Source organism: Colossoma macropomum, unplaced genomic scaffold (assembly GCF_904425465.1).
Source record: "Colossoma macropomum unplaced genomic scaffold, Colossoma_macropomum, whole genome shotgun sequence".
NCBI lineage: Eukaryota > Metazoa > Chordata > Actinopteri > Characiformes > Serrasalmidae > Colossoma > Colossoma macropomum.
Genome location: NW_023494791.1, coordinates 5426644 through 5449942, shown reverse-complemented (window position 1 = coordinate 5449942; position 23299 = coordinate 5426644). Strand labels below are relative to the sequence as shown.

At 39.0% G+C, this 23299-nt stretch overlaps 1 protein-coding gene across 2 annotated transcripts; it reads right to left on the bottom strand.

Moving 5' to 3' along the window:
- Window positions 1-1405: 1405 nt before the first annotated feature.
- Window positions 1406-22780, bottom strand: gtpbp2a (GTP binding protein 2a). 2 transcript variants are annotated; one of them, XM_036573697.1, is made up of 12 exons: window positions 22366-22780; window positions 19756-19782; window positions 17817-18001; window positions 16195-16303; window positions 15896-16093; window positions 13961-14135; window positions 8908-9184; window positions 8564-8699; window positions 7793-7851; window positions 7396-7567; window positions 6482-6646; window positions 1406-4362 (listed from the first exon to the last, which is right to left on the bottom strand). In XM_036573697.1, the coding sequence occupies exons 1-12, from the start codon at window positions 22558-22560 to the stop codon at window positions 4198-4200; spliced, it is 1863 nt and encodes a 620-aa protein (XP_036429590.1). In that variant the 5' UTR covers window positions 22561-22780; the 3' UTR covers window positions 1406-4197. The 2 variants fall into 2 exon arrangements, with proteins under 2 accessions (XP_036429590.1, XP_036429591.1); XM_036573698.1 differs by having other exon boundaries at window positions 8965-9184; window positions 22366-22779.
- Between the last annotated feature and the right edge of the window lie 519 nt (window positions 22781-23299).

Genomic DNA, 23299 nt, shown 5'->3' with positions numbered 1-23299 from the left:
TTTGACACCCCCGTAATGCCCAGTTGGTTGAGGACTTTACAGAGTGAGCATCCTGCAAAGCCTCTACAGCCCACCTCTATAGGCACGTAGTATGTCTTCCAGCCTCTGTTCTTGCACTTTTCCACCAGCTCCTGGTACTTGGCGCGTTTCCTCTCATTTGCTTCCTCAATACGCTCTTCCCAGGGCACTGTGAGTTCCAGCATGATCAGTTGTTTTGTCACTTCAGAGGTGACTATCATGTCTGGCCGAAATGATGTTACTACAATATGTATAATACACTCATATAATAAACTCAGTTTAAATCCCAAATACCATGACATTACAATGTCCCACAAAAAGTTTGGGACCCCTGAAGTAGCATAATTATAATATATAATAGCATAGGTTTTTCTCAGACAGCAGCGGGATTATATATATATATATATACACACATATATATATATATATATAATGTACATACATCGCTGCTGTTGGAAGAAATGGAAGAAAACCTTGTATCTCCATTTTTGTCATTTTTCAGTTTTTGACATAGTTTGAAAATACCTGTTGCTCTTTACGTTGTGTGTAAATTTTATGATGAATGGACTAAAAGAAACGACCCAAAATGACTTGGAAAAAAAAAGTCTGGTTCCATTGACTTACATTAAAAGTAAAGTAGGTTATTTTCCTTTTCCTGTAAAGTTACCATTTTGGAGAGATGAGGTTTTTCTCAGACAGCAGAGAAATACATAATACATAATAGCAAATGATATTACATGTTTTATTAAGTTGCATCTGATTTTTCCACTTTTCTTATATGTCTATAATGTATTTCAATTAACTTTATGGCTTTCAGCATGGGCTTTTAGAATGTGAGAAAAACAGGTCATTTCCTCTGTGACCTGCAGCTGTGCAAGTGTTAAAACTGATCTCGCCACACAGAGACTGTCAGCCTATGATAAGAACTTAGCAAAACTACATTTCCTGTAGACACTTTTTGCTCATTCCTTCTTAAACACTTTGACTTTATTGCTTTACGAAAAATAAAAGAATTAAATCCTGCTCAGAGAGAAAACAGTCAGGTACAATAAAATCATCTAATGACAGAAATGACAGTGAGGTGACAAATTTAAGGAGTGCTCATTTCTCAGGTGAGCTGATGCGCTCAAAGTCCATCTGTATGTCATGTGAGATATGCTTTGGCATTTGCATGAGATTAATGACTGTATTGTTGTTATTGTGTAAGAACAGATGAGGAACCTGACGATTGTGTGCGCTTGCAGCAACTTACATCAGCTTTTGGTCTCAATGACAAGGACTGGCAGCCCGTTTCATCATTTCCCCTGCGTTAGTCATGTCAAAAACAAAAAACATTCCAGTGTTTATTTATTTTTCATGACAACTGAAGACAAACGACATCGACAGAGTAGATCATAAACATTTTATTTATGTACACCATAATATACAAACTGATTTGTACATAAATACTCAAATTCACCAAAAGTCTAAAATCTTAAAATATTTAAAAATAACAGAAAAAAAAAAAAACTTCCAGCACATGAAGCCAGAAAAGTGACAAATATTGATATAAATGAGGTGCAGTTCAAAAATAGGTGGCTGAATAAAACTAGAAACCACTACAAATCTGTAAAACAAAAACACTGATGCTGTCTGTTTCTCCTCTTTAAATGTTTTTTGGTTTAAATACATTCGGGTTTTTTTCTTCCTTCTAAAATTGCACGAGAATAACACAGTAGGAACAGACTAACGTGCTCTAACGTGGTACTGAGTAAGTAAAACTACACATGCATGAACTGGCTCTAGCCACAGCTCTTAAGGCCGACGAAGCTTCGGGGGTTTGAAAACTAATGTGTCAACCCCCTGCTCGTCATCTTAAATATCAAAAGGTGTAGCACCAAGTCGAGTTCTGAGAGAGCTGCGAGATCACGTGGGCTTCGATAGGCGACCTAAGGCACTACGACAGAGCCCCTCGGTTTAACATCGTGGTATCAGTAACGAAGGAAAACAACATGAGAGAGTATGAACAGTGATACAACAGCAGAAGAAGGCCTCTCCGTGGCCTGCGATCCATTTTGCATAATCAGTAGAAGAGCAGTAGACGACGTATACCTGTGAGGCAAGCTTTAACCCTTTGAAGCAGCGCAACATCAAGTTCTTCTCCTACTTTGGAGGGTAACAGGGACGTGGAATGCTTTTCTAGGAGCACGTGTAATTTCCTGAGCAACTAAAGCACTTAAGTGTCGACCAGAGCACATGATATATCTGGTTCTACGGTGATTTAAAGGCAGGTGACGTCTGTGATGTAGTGATATTCAAAAACAGTAAAGCACACACACATCCACAAGATGGCAAAGCAGCATATCCACCACTTAGCTACCACAGCCCAAAGCCAACCCCTTAGAAAGGGAAGGGAAATTCCACCAATATTTCTACATTTCTGTACATTTTTAAAGTTAGGATGTAAACAAAGTCATTCAGAGTGGTTCAGTGTGAAATGCTCTGGTTTACAGAAACATGTTCACAGTGGTGGTGATAGGAACCAGACGTCTGGAGAGTTAAATGCCTCTAAAACGCTCCCTCACAGACAGTTATTACATGAAATGATTATGAATATGATGCCTGAGACATTGTTTTATGATAGTTTCGAGATGGCCTAAAACTTTTTTTTAATCCATTCATGACAGAGGAGCACATGCAGGGAGTCATATGGCAAAATAGCACTCAAAGACAACATACTTTTGCTCTTAATGTTATCACAATTACATATAAAACAGAATAAAAATCACTGGTCAAGAACATTGCTGTTATTGTAGAAGATTCTATAAACATATTCAGTCAGTAAGCTTCTCTAAAAAGCACCATTTTACATCAAACCCCTCTGAATGAGTCTGTTTACATCTAAATGACTGATTTATACTGAATTTTTTTTTAAATCAGTGGAATTTCCCTTCGAAGTTTAACCTAATATCCATCTACCATGTGTATTTAGCGTTCAATTACCATGATAACGTCAACAGGTTTGGCTGCACTTACGAAAAGAAGAGAAAATCTATTCTCCTGAGACCTACAATAGAAGCCAACAGGCAGGAACTGAAGCAGCTGCCCAAATGCATCCATAATAAATGCATTTATAAGTCTTCGAATCTTTTAATTAACACAGAAATTAGTCTCTGGTAATCAATCACTGAATACACATGCCAAATAAAGATCAGGTTAAGTATTCTGAGACACAACATTACAGTGCCTCTTTATAAAATCACAGAAGACATTTCCAAGCTGTCAGCTAGACATTTAACACAGAGACTGCTGTTAGGTTCAGGGTTTAGGCTAACAGTGCTAGCATTTAGTTTGACAGAGTTGGCTGATGTACGATGACAGATCTGCCACCACTGTAGCTGCCGTGGAAATGCTCAGCGCTTTACACTTCCGTATTGTTTTAGCTTGTAAACATTTAATTGGAGGAACGTCTTGCCATTCTCGTCTATTTGTTTTGTCATTATGTGAGCATAAGCGTAAGATTCATCTCAAGATCCTCAAGTCATCTGCTGGGCGCCAGTTTCCTAATTAACGCCTTTAAAGAAATGTTCAGAATCTCACCTCATCTTGTCCTTATTTGCTGTAGTATTTTGCATTGCAGCAAATAGGTGTGTGCAGTTCATCAGGAGTCATTAAAGGGGAAGTTCAACCAAACATTTGCTAATGGGGCTAACAACAAAACAATGAATAATGCTAGTTAACATAAAGTTAACCTTTCTTCATTGTTAGCCAGATTAACTGCTGGGTTGGACTCTTTGTTCCAACTGCCTGGACATCTTTACTGCTGGTTTGAGCCAACTACCCATGTCTAGTTGGACTTCTCCTTTAAGAGACACCAACATAGATCAGAAGAACACCAAAACCTGCGTCTACGTGGTGAACAATGTGTTCAAGCGTAAACTCCCCTCCAGATCCTACTGCAAGACTACAAAATAAAAAGCCTGTAAACCAGACTGTTGTTTCAAATGAAACAGTTTTTTAAAAAGGCTTGAGGTTGGTGGAGGCAAGGCTTTGGTGAAGGGGAGAAGAAAATAAAAAAAAATAAAAGAGTGTTTTGGGGGGAGGGAGGTGGGCTTACAAGAAAGAGGAATCTGAGAGTGACTGAAGGATTGCTGTATTGGGTTAGGCAGCGTCCTCTGAGCTGAGAGAGAGAGACTGAGTCTAGGAGTGGTGCTGATATTGGGACAGAGGCTGTAGCTTGGTGACCTGTCCGATGCCTTTGGTTACTCCGTGTCTGAAGAGCAGCTTGGCACCCACTTTGAGGTATTCTGGGTGCTTGATGAACTTGAATCGCACGACCGCTTTCTCACCAGTGCGCAGCTCGTCCTGAGAAAGAGAGAGAGAGAGAGAGAGAGAGAGAGAGAGAGAGAGAGAGAGAGAGAGAGACAGAGAGAGCAAACTTGAGTGACACATAAGGAGCTAATAAGGAGCCTCCTTGGTGGTTCAGAACGTCATGTGTGGACTTAACTAGTGCTGAAATGATTAGCTGTCGACATGTCAATTATGGGAAAAAGTCCTCCATAATGCTCATATGATGCAAACCGTCATTCTGACAGATCGTAACACACTTAAGGAAGTGTCCGGGGCAATTGGGCTTCAGGTGTTTCACTGCACCTTAAGAGAAGAAATCACTTGGCACTCAAGTGCCGTGTCTCAAAGCGAAGGCTGCAGATGAGGCAGGAGAGACCTTGCTAGCACTGCTATCTGAAGGCTCCTCATCAGTCTTCACTCACGCACACACTTACCGACTTAAGCAAGACAACACGTTTAAGTCTGTTTAAAAATAATAAATAAAGTTTAGCATGTCGTTACTAAGTCTGCCGTCACAGCATCACACCAGTCATGGCTGTTTCCGCTGTTTTATTTTAAGTTATTTAAAGTTTTGTGCTGCCTGTGAAGGAGGATTTGAAGTCTTGAGTTCACAGTGATTTCTAACAAATGAAGGGTGCAATTCTAGATCGGATTCGAAAGGATCCTACAAAACCGGACAGCTTTCATGACAAAACAACCGAGACATCCTCGGCTTTGAGATATGGCTTCAGCATCTGCCGTCCTGCACTCCTCATTTGCATATGCAAGGCTGTAGGGTGTCCCATTTCTCATTGTAGTGTTCAAAGCGGTGCTTATGAGTGCCCTCTTTGCACCCTTATTTCAGCCTCTGGTGAACATTCTGTTCTAAACAGCAATACATTGCTATTCCCAACAGTATTGAGGCAAAAACGCAAGACAATCTTACAAGCAGATGCTGGACAGGTTACGCCCACATGCAACAAGAGCGGCATTGCACACACTCACAAGAGAAAAACAAGGGGCAGCAACATTGATAATAATCCGATAACTGCAAAAAATCTCCCGGTCTACATGAGTCGGACAGTAATCAGATTTCTGCTTTGCAACCAGCCAATAAAGTCAAAAAAAAAGAAGGCGTGATGTAAACGTAATGTAAAACTCGCGCCACTTTACTTGAAACTATGAACATAAATCATCACAAGATGAAGAATATTTAAATCCATTTCGTTAAGCATGTATTTGGTTTCAGCGTTGCTCCAGAAGTGTTTTGCTGCATCTCGCGGCGACACTGCTCGCTTATTTCTGGTACTGTGGTCTGTTTTCGCACATGCTCAGACTGAGAAATCCAAAAGAAATCAGAGCAAGAGTTTACATGCACTGAGAAATCTGATTACTGAGCTAAAATCCAGCTCTCTTTATCAGATTTCTTAATCCGATTTCTAGACCTTACTCCAGTCTTAGAAATCAGAGTATGCAGTTTACATGACCATTTGAATAATCAGATAACCGCAGAAATCTGATTATGATCGGATTACTGAGTTCATGTAAACACACTCGGTGACGTCTTCTGATGTGAACGTGTACACATTAGTAAAAAATGCTTGTTCCTCTGACTGGATCGTCCTTCAGGTGCCAAGAGTTTTACTGAACTGGGGAAATCTGGTTTTAGCTGTAGTGTAACAGCCAGCTGGAATTCAGTACAGGATACTGTAAATCTCTGTATGCTGTTGTCACTTCACTAACTTTTACTCCCCAAACACTTCACTCAGCCTACCCTGTTCTTTTCTTTACATTTGTACACGTGTCCTCAGTTACACTGTAAACGAGAGTCTCCCTCAGTGTATTTCTGAGTTTAAACAAAGGTGACTGACTGAACATGTAGTTACTCAAAATTCCCTAAGAGGACCAATCAGAGTGTCTGGTTTTGTTTACAGCTATCTGACCAACATGGCACAGAAGAAGATATTCAGGGCTTAGTGTGCTGTTTGGGACAGGGCTTTCTAATGAATGGTGGTGCTGTGACAGGGCAAAGGGAGAGGAAAAAATAACCGAATGGTCTGATTAGTCGATTAATTGAATAACAGCCTGTAGATTATTTGATTATAAAAAGAATCGTTAGTTGCAGCCCTGGTCAACGGCACAATCAAGAACTCACCTTCCCGTGTAGAGCCTCCACTGTGGCGGTCTGTCTCACATTACCCACGTGCACGGTCACCTGGAAGCCCTTGTGGAAAGTTTTGGCGTGGAAGAGCAGGACGATCTCAGCCTCAAACAGCCAGCAGATCGTGGGGTTCATCTCTGGGCTCACCATCACCATGCCCTGCAGCCCAGAGCCAAAGGCAAAACACCCATGAGCTTCAAAAAGCAGTCACCCATGCTGTTCACACTTTGTTTAGTACACACACCAGGATTCCCACTGTTTTCGGGAAATCATTTTCCAGGACTTGTCTAGGATTTTTTCCTTAACACACAACTGTTTATCACAGAAGGTCATATTAGAATGACTTGCATGTGTCAACATCCTTAACATTAAAGTCAATAAAGCAGCCCTTAACGATCCTTTAATGATAAAATATAAATACAATTTTATTTTATAAGGTTTATATTAGTAGATATCTATTATGTGTAATAAAATAAACCTATATAATGAAAGAAATAATTTTATCATATCCATTTAAGTATAATTCATCATGTTTAAAAAGGAGAGCTAAAATTTCATATATATATATATATATATATATATATATATATATATATATATATACACACACACACACACGCACACACACACACACACACACAGGACATGGCAAAAATATATCATACTTCAAGAAATTTCTGTATGACATGTCCTTATATTTATTTTGTCTGACTTCTGATAAGCTGGAACAGATCAACAAATTCTGACACATTAATTTCAATTACACAAGACTAATTGCTCTCTATGTAATTAAACATGCAGATCAGTGTTCCAGGATTACTAACAACATTTTCAGGTGTGTGCATGGCTGGTAAACTAGTCTCGGTTAATTTCTCGGTTTTCAAGGAGATGTGGGAACTCACACTCACCTTTCGTAATAACGAGCGGTCGAAATCGCCCAGTGCCAGAGTAGCTGCCTGTCCCGCTCTGAGCACCCGGCATGCAGAGCGGTTTCTCTGGATACTGCACACGGTCAGCTCCCGGAACTGACCGTCATCCGTGGGGCCGACCACCAGCTGCTCGCCCTCCCGGCAGATTCCACTGCACACAGACAGCAAAGCAAATGAGGACACTATAAACAACAGGGGCTTAACCTGCTCATTCAAAAACTGAACAATTACACAATTATGCCATAATAATTACGCAATGTATTTCACTATTTTATTAACATTCCTTTTTCAAAATCTCAATTAAGTAAACAAGTAAGCTGAATTTGGATGTGTGTATATTTGAAAAGCAGCTCTTACACGACTGCGAGTGTCATACCTGGAAAGAGTTCCACCAACCACTGTCCCGACATCAGGCACCGTGTAAATCTCATCAACCTACAGAACCAACGAGTTTGTCAGAAAGGTCTAGTGGCCCTTAAAGGGAAATTCCACCATTTAAATATTTCTGCATAATTTAATGGCTTTAAACAAAGTCATTCAGAGTGGTCTGATTTGAAATGCTCTGTTCTAGAGAAACTTATCAACTCACATTGATTTATTCACAGTTTAGTTTAATGCCTCCCTCACAAAAACTTATTATATGGAATTGTTATGAATATGCTGCCTGATGCCTCAGAAACAGTTCTACAATAATTTTACAACAATGTTTAGGCGTAAATCATATTTGTTAAATCCATTTGCAGGGCACTATAGGGCAAAATATTCTCAAGAAGCTTTTTTTCAGATTTACCACTATTTTACCATTATCAACATTAAAACTCACAAGACGCATGTAGAATCATCGCTTATTTTGCATAGCAAATAAACCTGGCTATATTTGCATTCTGGTTCCTCTACAAGTTTCTCTACAATGAACCATTTCACATCAAACCTCTCTGAATGACTTTGTTTACATTTCAGCCTTTGAATTATGCAGCAATTCTGAAAAACTGGTGGAATTCCCCTTTAATGTAAAAACTGTGTAGATGTTAAAATAATATTCTTTATCAGCAACCTTATTTTTCAAGTGAAATACAATATTAAAACAAATTTCATGAACTGTATCTGATTTGCAAGCGAAGGCTTGACTGCATTGTTTGTTATTAACCTGGAACTCAGTGAGTTGCTGCATGAGCTCCTCCTGCTCTTTGCTATTGCTGAGGGGAGGCAGGATGTTGAAGAAGACCTTCAGCAGGTCCAGGTTCTCCCCTGATACGCTGGATAACGTGAAGATAGGTGTGATGCTAAGCAGACCAAAAATGACAAAAGGAGAAAAAGAGATGAGACACAGGACAATTAACCCTAAGGAACATTGCATTGACATCCACAGTGAAGTTAAATGTGGGTTTAGTTTCATTACAGCTAGAAACTTGTTACCAGCCAAGGCATGCAATGGTTAAACCAATTCCGCACACCCCAATCAAAGCACGTCTGGTGGTCGCCATGGCTAACCTGGGTTTATTGTTGTCGACAGGAGGCTTTGAGGTAGTTTTAAGAGCTGTGAGGTACCTGGGCGACTGGGCAAACTGCTGGGCAGCGGTGACTGCGTCGTCCGTGCTGGCCACGACTAGGGGAACCTTGTTGCAGCCCGGCTGCTTGAGGATGCGTTCCAGCTGCCGGACGGTGCGCTCCACCGTGGCTTTGGTGCACAGGTCCACCTTGCTGACCACAATGAAAATGGGCACCTTCAGAGCCATGGCCAAACCCAGGTGCTCCCGTGTAGTGCCCACTGAAAAGCAGAGGAGAGCCATCAGATAAGACTTTTTATATCCCAAAGACTGAACTGTGAGCAGCATATAAGATCATTTGTTGCGGGCCATCCTGGGTACATCTGTAAAACAATGCAACAAGGTCTTTGTGCAAATCTGCAGATTCCTGAACTTGCAGTACTGCACAAAAGCCAACTAAGTGCGTTATTTGAAACCATTTATCTTCATGTTATTATCAAAAATACAGTTATTAGCAGCAAAAATACCAAACGTCACTGAAGTACATGCAAATAAACATTAACGCAGTAAAAAGTAACAAGCATGTCTTGCTTTAAAAAAGGGTAGCTGATGTCGAACGAGCTACAATCAAGATTTATTCGAGATGCCTGAAGCCTTTACAAAGGTTTATTTTCGATTTCAGCACACATGATTTACTTAATGGAGCTTAGATGAACCAAACCAGATATTGGATGATAACTACAGTACTGGGCTGCCATGAGGAAAAGTCTGGAATGGTTAAACGAACACGATTACATACATAAAATCACTGATTACTGTATTAATATTATGTGCATTTATTTAAACATTAACAAACACTTACTGCACAGATGAGCAGCTTATTAATTCAAATTTTTTAATACCTAATCCATTCAATAAGTACTGACGGTGAGATGATTCAGTTAATCAGACTGGTGCATCACTGCTGTACAAGTGATAAATGTTTTCGAACTTTTCAGCTGGACAAATGACTCATCTTCCACTGTATCTGCATGTAGCTGTTTGTACATTCTGGCAGACGTCAAATGCTCTATACCTCAGACAGAAACAGCAGTAAATGTTTCACATAGTTTCTGCATGTTGTGGCGGAACCTGCAGAACATGGTGTAGCGTTTGTGTATTTTTAGCTTTGACTTCTAAACCTCTTAGGACATCGCATCTTCTGGTCTCTGCAAGGCCAGTTCACATTTCAAAACATTCCAGTAACCGGTATCTCACACTTAAAGCTACTACATAATCCATAACGAGACACCAAAACTGTGATCTAATCAGCTGGAACAATTACATTCTATCTTGGTGCTTTTGAGAAACTAGATATTATCATTTTTCATCTCTAGGCTGTTGACATAGACATGTCTGTAGGCAGGCACTTGTAGAGATGTTTTGTGGTTGTGGATGAACATGTGTATTAAGGTCATGTATATTGGAAGGCCAGTACAAGTTATAAACACATGCCCACAATCACTACCAAGAAGACATCAAGAAGAGATGTAGACTACACTAGCTGTGGCTAAAGACGCATGCTAATAATGTGGATGAACTGTCTAAAATATGAACAAAACATGTTAAAATGGGGTAAAATAGCATTCATTTAACATAGTGTAGTACTTCCTGCTACTTAGTGTTTCTCCTGAGACTCTTGCTTCTCTCAATTCATGTCAAACCTGGCATGGTCATGCCAGAAAAGACTGAAGAATAACAAACTGAAATTGAAAGTCCAATTAACATATAAAAAGCCTCATGCACATCACTGGGCTAAACAAGCTCAGCTTCAGTACAGCATGCCATCTAGCATCTAGGGTTCATCTAGAGGCAAAATTGTGTTTTATGTCTGCAATTTTATCTGCTCAGTGAACTGTATTATCTGATGATGTGTCCTAACTAAAACCCCCCAATAAAAGCTATATTATAATAAGTATAATAATTGTTACCAAGGATTATGGAAGAAAAAACTGTGGAACATCAATGTTTGTCAGGATACTCTCAGATTTGGACAGAACTTTGCCTGAATACAGTTGGGTCCAGATTCAAAACTCTGTGCTGTAGGTCAGCCGGGTCTGGCTATATTTTGGTTTGAACTCTTAACGAATGCTCCAGTACCGTCACTGAAAAAGCATTAAATCATTAGAAAGTAATCAAATAACCTAAACAAGTACTGTAACACTAAAGCAGTTGCAAATGCTTAATGTGAGCAATCGGTTTGAGCCAGAGTCCAATCCTGAAGCGTTTCAGGCAGCTGAGAAAAGTGGTTTCTGTGGGACAGAGTTATGTATATACATTGGGCTTTGTGACTTCACAGACTGTTTACATGTACAAAAAGCTACATAACACACTAAAGGAAAGGGAAAAAAAACAGAAAAGCATAATAGGTCCCCTTTAACTACGACTGTTTTTGGTACATAAACCTACACTAATGTTACAAGTGGACTTCAGGAGGAAAAAAAAAAGCAAGACAAATGTAGGACGGGGCCCTTTAAGACTGATCTCTATCACTTTAGCGTGAATGGGCTGGGCTACACTGCCGTAGGCTGAATAGATGGATATATGTAAATCAGTTACTTTTAATGACCTCACAGAAACAAAGAACGCAAAATGAGCTGTTTTCGCAGCTTAATATATGGAACAACATGTTTTGGAGTGTTAACAATGTTTACAAGCTACATTAAACTCTTACTACAAAAAGGAAAAATGGGGTTTCCAACATATGGGCCCTTTAATAGTCATCACAATGTTTTCCAGCCTTAATCATGGAGTTCCTCTGGTTTCCACTTCAACTCAGCTCTGTTAAATGTAAATAATGCAGTCTAACCTCACGTCCAATGTGCATTTAATATAAAGCAAGATACAGAAATAGTAACTTGGAGTAATATCAGTGAAATGTGATACTTTGTCTATATCGTGTAGCCCTAACTTGGTGTGGTACGCTTCTGCAGGAATGGGACAACCTGCCCCTCCCACAGACCTAACAGGCCAGGACACGGAGCCCCTCTTATGACTCGCTTTCTTTAGATTCACAACCCAAACCAGCTGATTCCCACACTGACAGCTCAAAAACAAAGTCATAGGTCATCTCTAGCGGTCAGACCTCAAGAGGAGCATGCCTGCACACTAGTGCGCTAACATCTGCCACAGAAGTCTGCACACTGAAGTTAAAGATTGATGAACGCCTGAATGCATCAGTGCTTTGTAAGGGTTGTGTGTGAGAAAGCAAAGCGGCGACTTCTTCCTTTTAACGTGGGCAGGGCCGAGCTTCAGACGCCACATAGCAACAGCTCATTTCTCCATTGCATAATGCATAATGTGACATTCCAGTGTCAGGTTGCAAGCGCTATGCTGAGCAGGTTCTCCTTCAGACTCTTGCAACTGACCCACTTGCCTAAATAACCTCTCCTGTTACAGTAACACTAACTGACCTAAAGTGTCAGTCTGTGTACCCTGAGCACACAGTAAACATAGACATTTAAACGTGGGTTTTTTTTTTTTTGGATAAATGACCATGACACTAATCACTAATACTACTACTACTACTACTACTAATAATAATAATAATGATAATAATAATAATAATAATAATAATAATAACAACAATAATAATACTATAAAAGTGAACCAGCCATGGAATAAGCAGCATTCCAGTTTTAATGTCTGTTTAAATTTGGTCTTAACTCTCCAATGACCTTGACAGACTGCTTTGACAGATGGTGGAAAATTCCTCATGTACAGTGGTATGCAAAGGTTTGGACGCCCCTGGTCAAATGACATGTTTTGTTGATTTTCTAACTGAAAATAAGCACATTCTCTACAGAGAACACATTTTAATATATGACATTTTTCTGTAAACTGTTGTGCGCAATTTCTGTTTATTTGCTGAGTTTAACATACTGAAAATAAAAAATATGTTTAAAAAAAATATATAAATAAAATAAAAATACATCATTAAATTTCCCATAACTTTTGCACAGGCCACATTTTACATTTTTTTTCTCCAATATGCTAAAGTCAGCAAATAAACAGTAGTTGTACATTAAATGTGCAGACGTGTGTCTCTGTAGAGGATGTCTTAACCTGTTTTTAGTCATATGCAAAAATTTGGGCATCCCTGGCAAAATGACATGTTTTTCGAAGTGAAAAAACAAAAGAAATAATGCACAATTACTGCTTATTTGCTGAATGTAACATATTGGCAAAAAATAAAACATAAAAGGTGGCCTGTACAAAAGTTATGGCACATTTTATACCACATATTTTATTTTATTTTCACTCCGAAAACCCAAAAAACTAATATAATCATGCTTAGATTTGCATAAAACTGGAAAAATCCCTGCAGTAAAAATAAATTATTTAATTAAATAAATTAATAAATCAAAACTGACATTTTCCTTTTAAAGGTGATGTTTACACTTGTTGCTATGTTGACAGCAGCTAATCTTAATGACCTTTTGTGGCTGAATCTGAGAATAAGGTTGGTCATTACGACAAACATTTATGATCATGCATCTCATGACGCATATGCTGATATTCACGCAGAGGTTTGGTTTATATTATGGCAACTCAGCATTCTCTGTTCATTATTCTCCCAGGCTCTCAATTTGTCTTATCTCTGGGTGTGTAGAGCCAGCACTGGTCTGGCAGGGTTTAGATTACAATCCCCCCACCTCAGACCGCCTGGGCCCCAGCCTGTGACACTCACCAGGGCCGTCCGGATTATTTTAGGGTAGTGGGAGACATAAGGAATGAGGCCAAGAGTAACATGTGATGTTCCTAATTACATAACCTATATAGGTTGTTTGAGAAGTGAAGGCTGAAGTGCACATAAATATTACGAGGCCAGTCTGCGCGACTTTGCCCTGCTATCTGACATTTATCAGAATGCGCTCCGCTGGCCGAGGCACCTTAACACGGGTTTATCTGCAGTCAGGTCAGAGTGCCTGTAGTCTAGACTACTATCTTTTAAACAAACCTCAGACACATGAAAATGTAGACATAGAGCAATTAGACTTGCATATATAGAGAGTTACCTATGCCTGTGTTTGCGCTGACCACTAGCATGGCAAAGTCAGGGCAATAGCTGGTAAGGCCAAAGATGGTAGTCTTCAGATATTTGTGGTGGCCAGCCAGGTCGATGAAGGTGATCATTTTTGAGGCACTCTCGCAGATTTCCTCTGCTGTCCGGGAGTCACTGTAATTCACCACCTGTGGGCAGAAAAATACAGTCGTTCACCAAAAGCAATAAACACCAAAACATAAATAAATAAAAAATAAGCATAAATAACTTCCTCTTATGTGATAATAGCAAGTAATGTTTTACTTTAACAAAAACAAAGCTCTTCTTGGTTTGGAAATGAAACTGTGAGGAAGAACTTGCCTTATAAATGCAGATACAAAGCACAGAGTCCTGTGTTGGTAACAGAATCCTCTTATTCGGATAACCGCATGGAAAATAACCATAGTTAAATGCGGTTTAACCAGGCTGTTATGATTTTACAAGAAGCATTTTCTGTGCCCAAAACCATCAACAGATGTACTTGTAGAGATATTATAATTATTATTAAAATTACTATCAGTAGTAATGACAATAATGACAACAATAATAACATTAGTAAAAAAAAACAAAAAAAAACAGTAATTTTGACACAGTCCCTAACTCTGAAGTGGACACAGGAGTAAAAAGGTTTAATCTTTGTCAAATAAAAGAACACAATAATGCAGTTGAGTAGAAGTTGTTGTCGTGGTTTACTGTCATAATAATATGATATATATATATATTTTGTGGCCAAATAATATGTAATTTGGCCACAAAACTGTAATTAAACTAGCAAGAAAGAACAAAACTAGGAATTTCACACAAACTATACAATCCAATGCTGTGTATTTGTAGCCTCTTAGCTTAGCCTGATTATATGAGAGCTGTGACATGACAACACGACAGTGTTTTGTCTGATGTGTGAAACTTGACACTGTGGTGTGAGGAAGTCCTAAAATGTACACCATAAAATATAGGTGGCTTTTTGTAGGCATGATATCCGCCTGCAGCACAGAGAGCCTTCAACCAGTACAGATTCACAGCTGCACTTACAGAACAATCTCATCTATGTTAGTTACAACAAATGTGGCATTAATAGGACTTCAGATCTCCAAAAATGTTTAAAAGTTCGATTATGTTCATATATGGGAATACTAGTGTCCTGTTATAATCGCAAAAGAGAAATCAATAAACTAATTATGTTTTTTTTCTAACCTGATGGACAATTAATTACTACAGACCATAATTTTGATACCTGATCCTTAGAAAAGAACATGAATCCTACACTCTTAAATATGGTTCCTTCAATGGTTCTTTAGTAAAGACAATGGTTCTATAAAACTAGAACCATAGGAAGTGTGTTTTGAGTAAATACACCCCCAAAAAAAGGGTGTTCTTCAAGAGTTCTTTAGTAAAGGGAATATACATAGAACTATGAACACTCAAAGAACCCTTTGCATGAATAAAGGGCTCTTTGCATCATGAAATGGTTCTTCAAAAGGGTTCTATGTAGCACCAAAAAGGGTTCTACTACCGTAACAAGCTTGATATAACCATAGAACCCTTTTCAAAAAGGCTCTACATACAACCCTCTACAGCATATTCTTCATCAATCTGAAGAACCCTTTAATCATGCAAAGAGTTTTTGAGTGTTCACAGTTCTATGTATATTGTCTTTACTAAAGAACCCTTAAAGAACCATCTTCTTAAAGTGTATTTACCCAAAACACACTTGCAATAGAAACCAGTGTGCAGGTGCTGAAACACCTTCCCATTGGCTTCTACTGTGGGTGTTTTTTCTGTTCGTGCCAAATTCAGGGAAACTACTGTCTGTGATAAATGAACCATATTCTACAGAGATACAGACAGAAATCGTGTTAGCATGTATTCCTTTAACATACAAATAACAAATGATCTAATGATCTCTCACCTCTCCTTTGCTATCGAAGCCCAGGATTTCAAAGCTGATACTGGAGGTTCTTCCTGTCTGGATCTCGTGGAGGTGTCGGAAAAGGTTGAGCCGTGCTCTGCCCCTGCCATTATCCAGCTCCCCTTGCGTAAGCACACCCAGCAGAGTGGACTTCCCCGAGTCCACGTTACCCAGCACTGCTACCCGCAGATCCAGGAACTATAGACACAACCATAAAAGGTGTCAGCAGGCTCAGCTCTATGCAAAACATACACAGGCCTCTAATTTGTGTTCATTTAAATGTTAACAAGGATGCTCACCTGCTGGTCATCTGGCACTTTCCTGACGAGGACCTCTGCGATTTTCCGTGGCTCCTCAGACTCATAATCCACCTCCCTCTCTCTGAGGACTGTGATGTCAGCCCCCACCCTGAGACACAGTCACAAAGAGGGGATTAAATAAACTTGGGGTCACATCATTCACACAGACATCTTCATATTTCAATTACATGCTATTATTATTCCAACTGTGCACCATTCCAACCATAATTCAACACTGATTTTCAGGATCTAAAACTCTGATAAAAGATGATACTAGACAATATTGGTTTGTACGAAGGAGACTAAAACAGACTCCAATAGTTTTAGTTAAGTTTATTTGCAAAATAAACAGAAGAAACACAAAATGTTTTAAAGGTGTGGAGCTTCAGCATCTTCATTAGCTCTCCGTCATCAATGTTTTTGTGCTAAAGGTTATTTTCTAGTCATTTTACCCTCTGTCTTAAAGGAATCTATTGCTGTGTAATGTGTTTAGTGCTGTGTTATACAGTGCAGTATTATGTGTACCTGTGCTTTGATTGTATTTAGAACATTCTGTTCTGCATATTTTTGTATATCCCTAAATGGTCATATCTGTCACACCTGCCACTTGTTATGTATAGGCTGGGCCTAATCATGGCATCAGTCTAGCTATAAAACTGCGTCAGTCCATTGTTTCATAGGCCGGCTACTTGTCTGGTACCTGGCTGCAAGAAATAAACTTAAATTCTTCAGACATACAGCTAGTTCTCTGGTTTTGGGATGGGTATGACAGTAATACTGTAGCAGATGGTCAGCAGCTACAGAGAGCAAACTCAGCTATGTAAAGTATGATATATAAAAATGAGACCATGGAAATCTTCACACGTGAGCTGTTTTCCTCACGTTAAAGATGCTTTGCTCATTATAATATAGGCAAAGCAGCTTTGAGAAAATATCACAATAGGATTATCATTAACACTAATTTGTTCAACCTTAAAGGGGAATTTCTTTACCATTTATTCCCAAATTTAAGCATAATTAAGTTGAGATGTAAACAAGTCATTCAGAGTAGTTTGATCTGAAACAGACACTCTAGAAAAACGTTCTGAGTCGGAATTGTTCACAGTGGTGGTGATAGGAACCAGACGTCTGAAGGGTTATTACATAAAATGGTTATGGACACTCTGCCTCAAACCTGAGATACTGCTTTACATGGTTTTGAGAAGATTTTGCCCAAAACATACTAATATTAAAATCCATTCATGGCGGAGAGACACAGGTGCTGCGAGAGGAAACAGTCCCCGGAGGCTATTTTTTTTTTTCCAGATTTGTTATTAACACTAAAATGCAAAAAAACAAGTAAAGGCCCACTGGTCAGCTTAAATAGTAAGTAAAATGGCCACATATCTGTTATCACCACCACTGTGAAGAAATCAGCGCTGATAAGTTTCCTTACGATGAAACATTTCAATTAAAACAATAAATGACTGTTACGTCTCAATAACTGAATTATGCAGAAATTTTGAAAGACTAGTGGAATTCCCCTTTAACAGCAACTGATTTTATCAGCCAAGGAACATACCAATTATAAATCTACAAGATAAATATTTAATGCATGTGAAAGTCATTAAAGAGGGCCATACTTCTCAGCCATCCGACGAAGAGTTCTGAGCGATGCTCTCATATCTGCTTCAGACAAGCCAACCAGCAGCCCGTTGTCTTCCACCCCGATCTGGTACACGGCCTCTCCCCTGCCCTCCTGGAGCCTCCATTTCATCTGTGTGGCCAGGTGCTCGAAGCGATACTGTGTGGGGTTCACCAGCTTCAGCTGCGCCAAAGCCAAATCAGAGTTCAGAGTGTGTGCTTGGTCATATTGTGGTGGTGCAAAGTTTAACCCTATGCATTTCATTGAAAGCAAATAGAGTCAAACAGAGTCGGGTGTAGAAACAAGCACTATCAAATGTGCAGGTACAGAATGTGTTTTGTTTACATGTAAAGGCAGAGCAGCTGTGGGCTAAATACAGCCCTGACAATCCACTGTGGCATCAGGTTACAGATGTTTATGGCGATGTTATACACCTTGCAGTTACAGTGTAAAAGGCTTGAGTCTTCTGTTCTGGGTTTACAATGTAAATGCATGTCGCTACATACGTATAACAAACTGACAGGAATCAGAAAATAAGATAAACTACAATTGTGTTTTTGTACAGTCTGAAAGAAATTAAACCATGTCTGAACGCATAAATTTTACTAAAATGATCTGTAATACCCAGCTTGTTTTCGCGGTCAAACAAGACTAGCTTCAAAAGAAACTAAGCAAAAGAGCTTTTAGTTAACCAGCTTAGAAATCTGTGTGCAAACACCCATTGCATGTTTGATACTGATATAGGCTGTGTGTTTAAAAGATCCAAGTAACAGAAAAACAAGTTTCCCTTGCTTTTTTTGCTTTTTTGAAGTAAAATGTAAACATTGTCAAAGTTGCAAAAGGCGCCACTCACTAGCCAGTCTATACAGTCCATATATGGAAATTATGCTGCAAAAAACTGTTTTGAATTCACTGTTTCTGTGATGTCACAAGAATTCATTTACACACATTCAGTCTATAGCAGCTTAGCTCTGCCCATTCACACTGAAGTTCTAAGGAAAATTTCAGCGCCCAAACATAACAGAGCTCATTTATCTTGTAACAGTCTTCAGTAACAAAAACAGCCTGTTAAATTCCAAACGATTTCAAGAGGTCGGAAAATAGCCACGTGAAAATTAATTATGACATTTTGATGCATAACCACACCAATGTTATAAGTGGAACTCAGGGAAAATAAAATCTAAGAAAAATGTAGGATATGGGCCTTTTAACCAGTTCACCAGTTTCTCTGCTAATCTTACACTGTAACTTTAAACTGCATTTTAACATTAAACTACAGGGTGATTCAAAAAGATTCATCCGATTTCAAAACGCCATATTTTTACAACCGTGAGGTGCCTAGGAACCAATCACATACCAATTGAAAGAGGGGGTCATAGTTTCCCTTCAGTCTCCCTTCAGTCTGCGAGGAGATGGAGACCCCTGCGCAGAAAGCGGTTTGTGTTCTCCACATCAATAAGAGTGAATCCGAAATCGCATTGAAAGAGCCGTGAGTACAGTGACACCCGACATGCTCAATCGAGTATGGGGTGTATTTGAATATGGTGTTCATGTTGTCCGTACAGCTGGAAGAGGTTCATATTGAGCACTTGTACAAATACATAATAAACTCTATGCGCATCTAAACCATTTAGAGTTTACTACATTGTTCTGTACTGATTTACAAGTGAATTAATCATTCTGAAATCAGATGAATCTTTCTGAATCACCCTGTACATCCAAATTAGATCATCAGGAAAAATGACAAAAAACAGTTGTTTTTCTAATAACACAAAATCTCAAAGATCTAAAAGAATAGATGGCAGAGTTTAATCATTTTCTGTAGCATTTTGAGGGTAAAAAAAAAGCTGTACAAACAACAGAGGACAGCTTTGCAGCTTTCAGCAAGACAGCTCATAGGCACCCATTAAGAGAGGAGTTAAGTGCTAAAAGCTTACCTTGTACTCTATGTTCCCCTCTTCAACCTGAAACAAAAGAAAAGTACAGAGTCTTTACTGAATAGTGCTGAGACAATGGTCACTGTGGTTCAGTTTTCAATGGCACAAAGCAGGAAACTGCCTATTACAGACACTCTGAACAGTCCATCATCCAGGATACAAAGACCTTAACATCTGAAGAGAAAGACCCGAATGGACGTGACCCCTGTACACCCACTGAACACGACCCAGGAGACCTTAGGCCATGTTAGATTTTACTGAAAATGTGTTACAGTTACATGTTTATTATATGTTTAGACTTAATTCACTGGCAATTACAGCAGCCAGTATAATTTGGTTTTGTGATATGTGAATAAAATAGATAACACAAAAACACTTATGCATATTTACAAACTGTTTGTACATATAAATAGCTTAACTATTTTCAAAGCTCTCCTCCAAAAATCCCAGTTACCATCCAATACCTAGGTTATCTAATCAATGCTTCATTAAATTAAATCAGGCGTGCTGCTGATAGAATCAAACAAATACCTGCGATGGCTGGAGTGCAGTGAGAACCAAACCTGTTCTTTTAACACACTAACATATCAAGATCTGTTTTAAAAACAAGTCAATCTTAATTGTTATGTTTTACTGCATTTATCGTTCCTGGAACAAAACCTTGCATCTCTAAAATGGTAACTTTACAAGAGAAGCAAAAAAAACTTTTTAAAGTTTACGTATACAAGTTAAAGCTACACTATGTCAGTTTTGGGGATTTGGAGACCTCTCTGGTGGAAATGTGAAATTGCACATAACGTGGAAAATATACTGTAACTTGGTTGGTGCTTTGGATCCCTTCCCCGCGTGGATGAATGTGACGATTAAAAAGAGAATTCAAAGAGAACTCAGTCAAAACTTGGTGAAAGACGCAACTTCTGAGGATGTAAGTGAGTTATCTATTGTTGTCATCATGTCATGTATTATGCTGATTTTGCACTTAAGACCTGGATCTTCTTTTTGAGGGAAAAATAAACAAATAAATAAATCTTACATTGTGCAACTTTAATGTAATAATATTTGGATCACTTTTATTGGTCCAGTTGTTATGAAATTTTGACAAAACGTAAAGGGCATGTGGTATTTTCAAATCATGCCGAGAACTGAAAGCAAGGCAAATATGGAGACAGATTGTTTTATTCCGACTATGATGTTATGGTTATTTGTGTGTATCCTAATGTCATATAGTGCTTTTACTGGCAAAAACACACTTACTGTTAGCACCAGGGTGGCAAAAATATTAAGTCACGAAACACGATATGCATCACGATATTTGTTTTTCTGAGAATGAATAAGTTGCAATAGACGAGACAAAACTTCTAGCGTCACATATAAAAATACATTAATAATAATAATAATAATAATAACAACCTACAACTACAACTATTCAATGTTTTACAAACTGCACTACACTAAATCTAATTAAACAGGCCTAATTATGCTCACTTTGAGAGCATGGTGAGTGTTTTATAAGTACTAATATGCACAGTATGCTCAGAAAAGCATCTTTTTATCACAAAAACGATGAAATATCTTCATACTGCCCACCCTAGTTAGGATTATATGGTCGTACTGTGTACAGTACTGTATATATAAGTGAATTCTGAATTTTGAAGTGTCAGTAGTGTCCACTTATACAGAGCAAAACACTATTCACAGTTACAGGTACAAACAGCCTCATCAAGCTTAAATGGCAGGTCAGTGATTCTTTGTCTGAGTCATCATCGTAAACACAGCTGTTACACTAACGTTACGTCAGATCAAAGAAGTTAGCTCAGTCAGAAACAGCCTTACAAACTGCTGATTAGTACTAGCTCTCATTTTAAACTCGACTGGCTGTGTGAAGCACATGAAGTGCAGTAAGTCTGACTCTGTGGCATCAGAGAACGAGGAGACCCGGTTGCCCTTTGAGGTCTTCTCTCCTTCGCCTTTTCGAAAGTGAAATCTGAGCACCGAGGAAGGCTTGTCTACGTGTCCCACTTAAGCCTGATTGTATACCTACCTGCTCGACTTTGAAAAGTTTAATCGCGAAGACAGTCTTTAGCCCGCTGGGTTACACGTTTGACCTTCATGTTTTAACGAAAACACTAAACCAGCTCCGCAAATCAACACAACATTTGAGTTAGCCACAGCCAGCAGCTAACGTTAACGTTAGCCAGCACTTTAGTGAGCTAACGTTAACCTAGCTTAGTAACGAAAACAGCTGGACAGATAAGTCAGTTAAAATGTTAGCGTTAACCTGCCAGCCTCATCTAAACCTAGAAGGCTGTTTTTGTTAGTTAAGTATTAGGAAGCAAGTCATTCGCCGGCTTCTTGGTCGAATTTTCCGTTCCACCTTAAACGGTGCGGCAGCTACGTTCTCATCCTCAGGCGCCAGAATAGAATTGCAGCTCCATTTAAGGTGGAACGGGAAAATTCGAATAAGAAGCTGGTGAACAGGAAAACGTTAGGACGTTTTAATTAGGAATTAAAAACGATAAAATGTTGTCGTTCCTGCCTACAGTGTGTGAGCCAACGATGGCTAATTTAGCTGGTAGTAAGAAAGAAAGAAGAGAAGGATGTTCGGCTCACCTCTGGAGGTAGATAAGGCGGATTATTGCTTGGTTTAGGATGTCGGGCTGATCGGTTCTTCGCCTTTTTGCCATTTTTTGAGAAGGTTTTTTTCGTGGCCGCCACAGCAGCGTTATTTGAAGCCGACCCCGCTCCTTGAGGGGTCGTTTTAAAAGCGGAACCCGCACCGAAAAGCTCCGATACCCGTGAATCCATTACCGCTCAGCACCCTCAAACTACTTTGCTGGCTTGGGAATAACTAGCATTACAGAAATTAATTTAACGGTATTAACGGAATCATTCGCTCTCTGTGTAGCTTAACGTGCCTAGGCTAGAAATAAATAACAAAAAAAGGAGGGAGAGAAGCATAAATAAAGAGCGGCGGAACATCCCCCCGCTTAAAAAAACCAAAACAACTCGGCTTGGTTTTCAAGTTTGCGGAAGCAGCTCGCTACGTCACACCTACTTAATATTCATGAGCCGGAGCAACGCATTGGACGGAGGAAACGAATGGAGGTCAAGCAGATGTTATGAATATTCATTAGATTTTTTTCTGCTGTAACTGTACGGCAATATTGCTTGTGGAACGCGATTATGCAAGACTGTTTTGGAAAGACTTGACCAGCTTTGTAATTGATCAGATTTTTACTTTTATGGAAAATGGAAAATGTTTTGTTCGTTTTTAAGCATATTTTGGAGATAAAGTGAGAAATGATGCAGCTTTTAAACCAAGAAAAGTAAGTAAACCTGGTTAACCTGACATTTTGAGTCCTTATAATATTGAATTAATAGAAGAATAATTGTGTTTTACATTTGTCAACGTATTATTTTAGGTTCAACGAACCCAAAATGTAAAGTTAACCTGGTTTACATACTTTTTAAAGTATATTATAACCCCAGCAAGATTTTATATCCGTAAATGTACATTTAGAAATGCTGTGCCTTGTTATTCCTG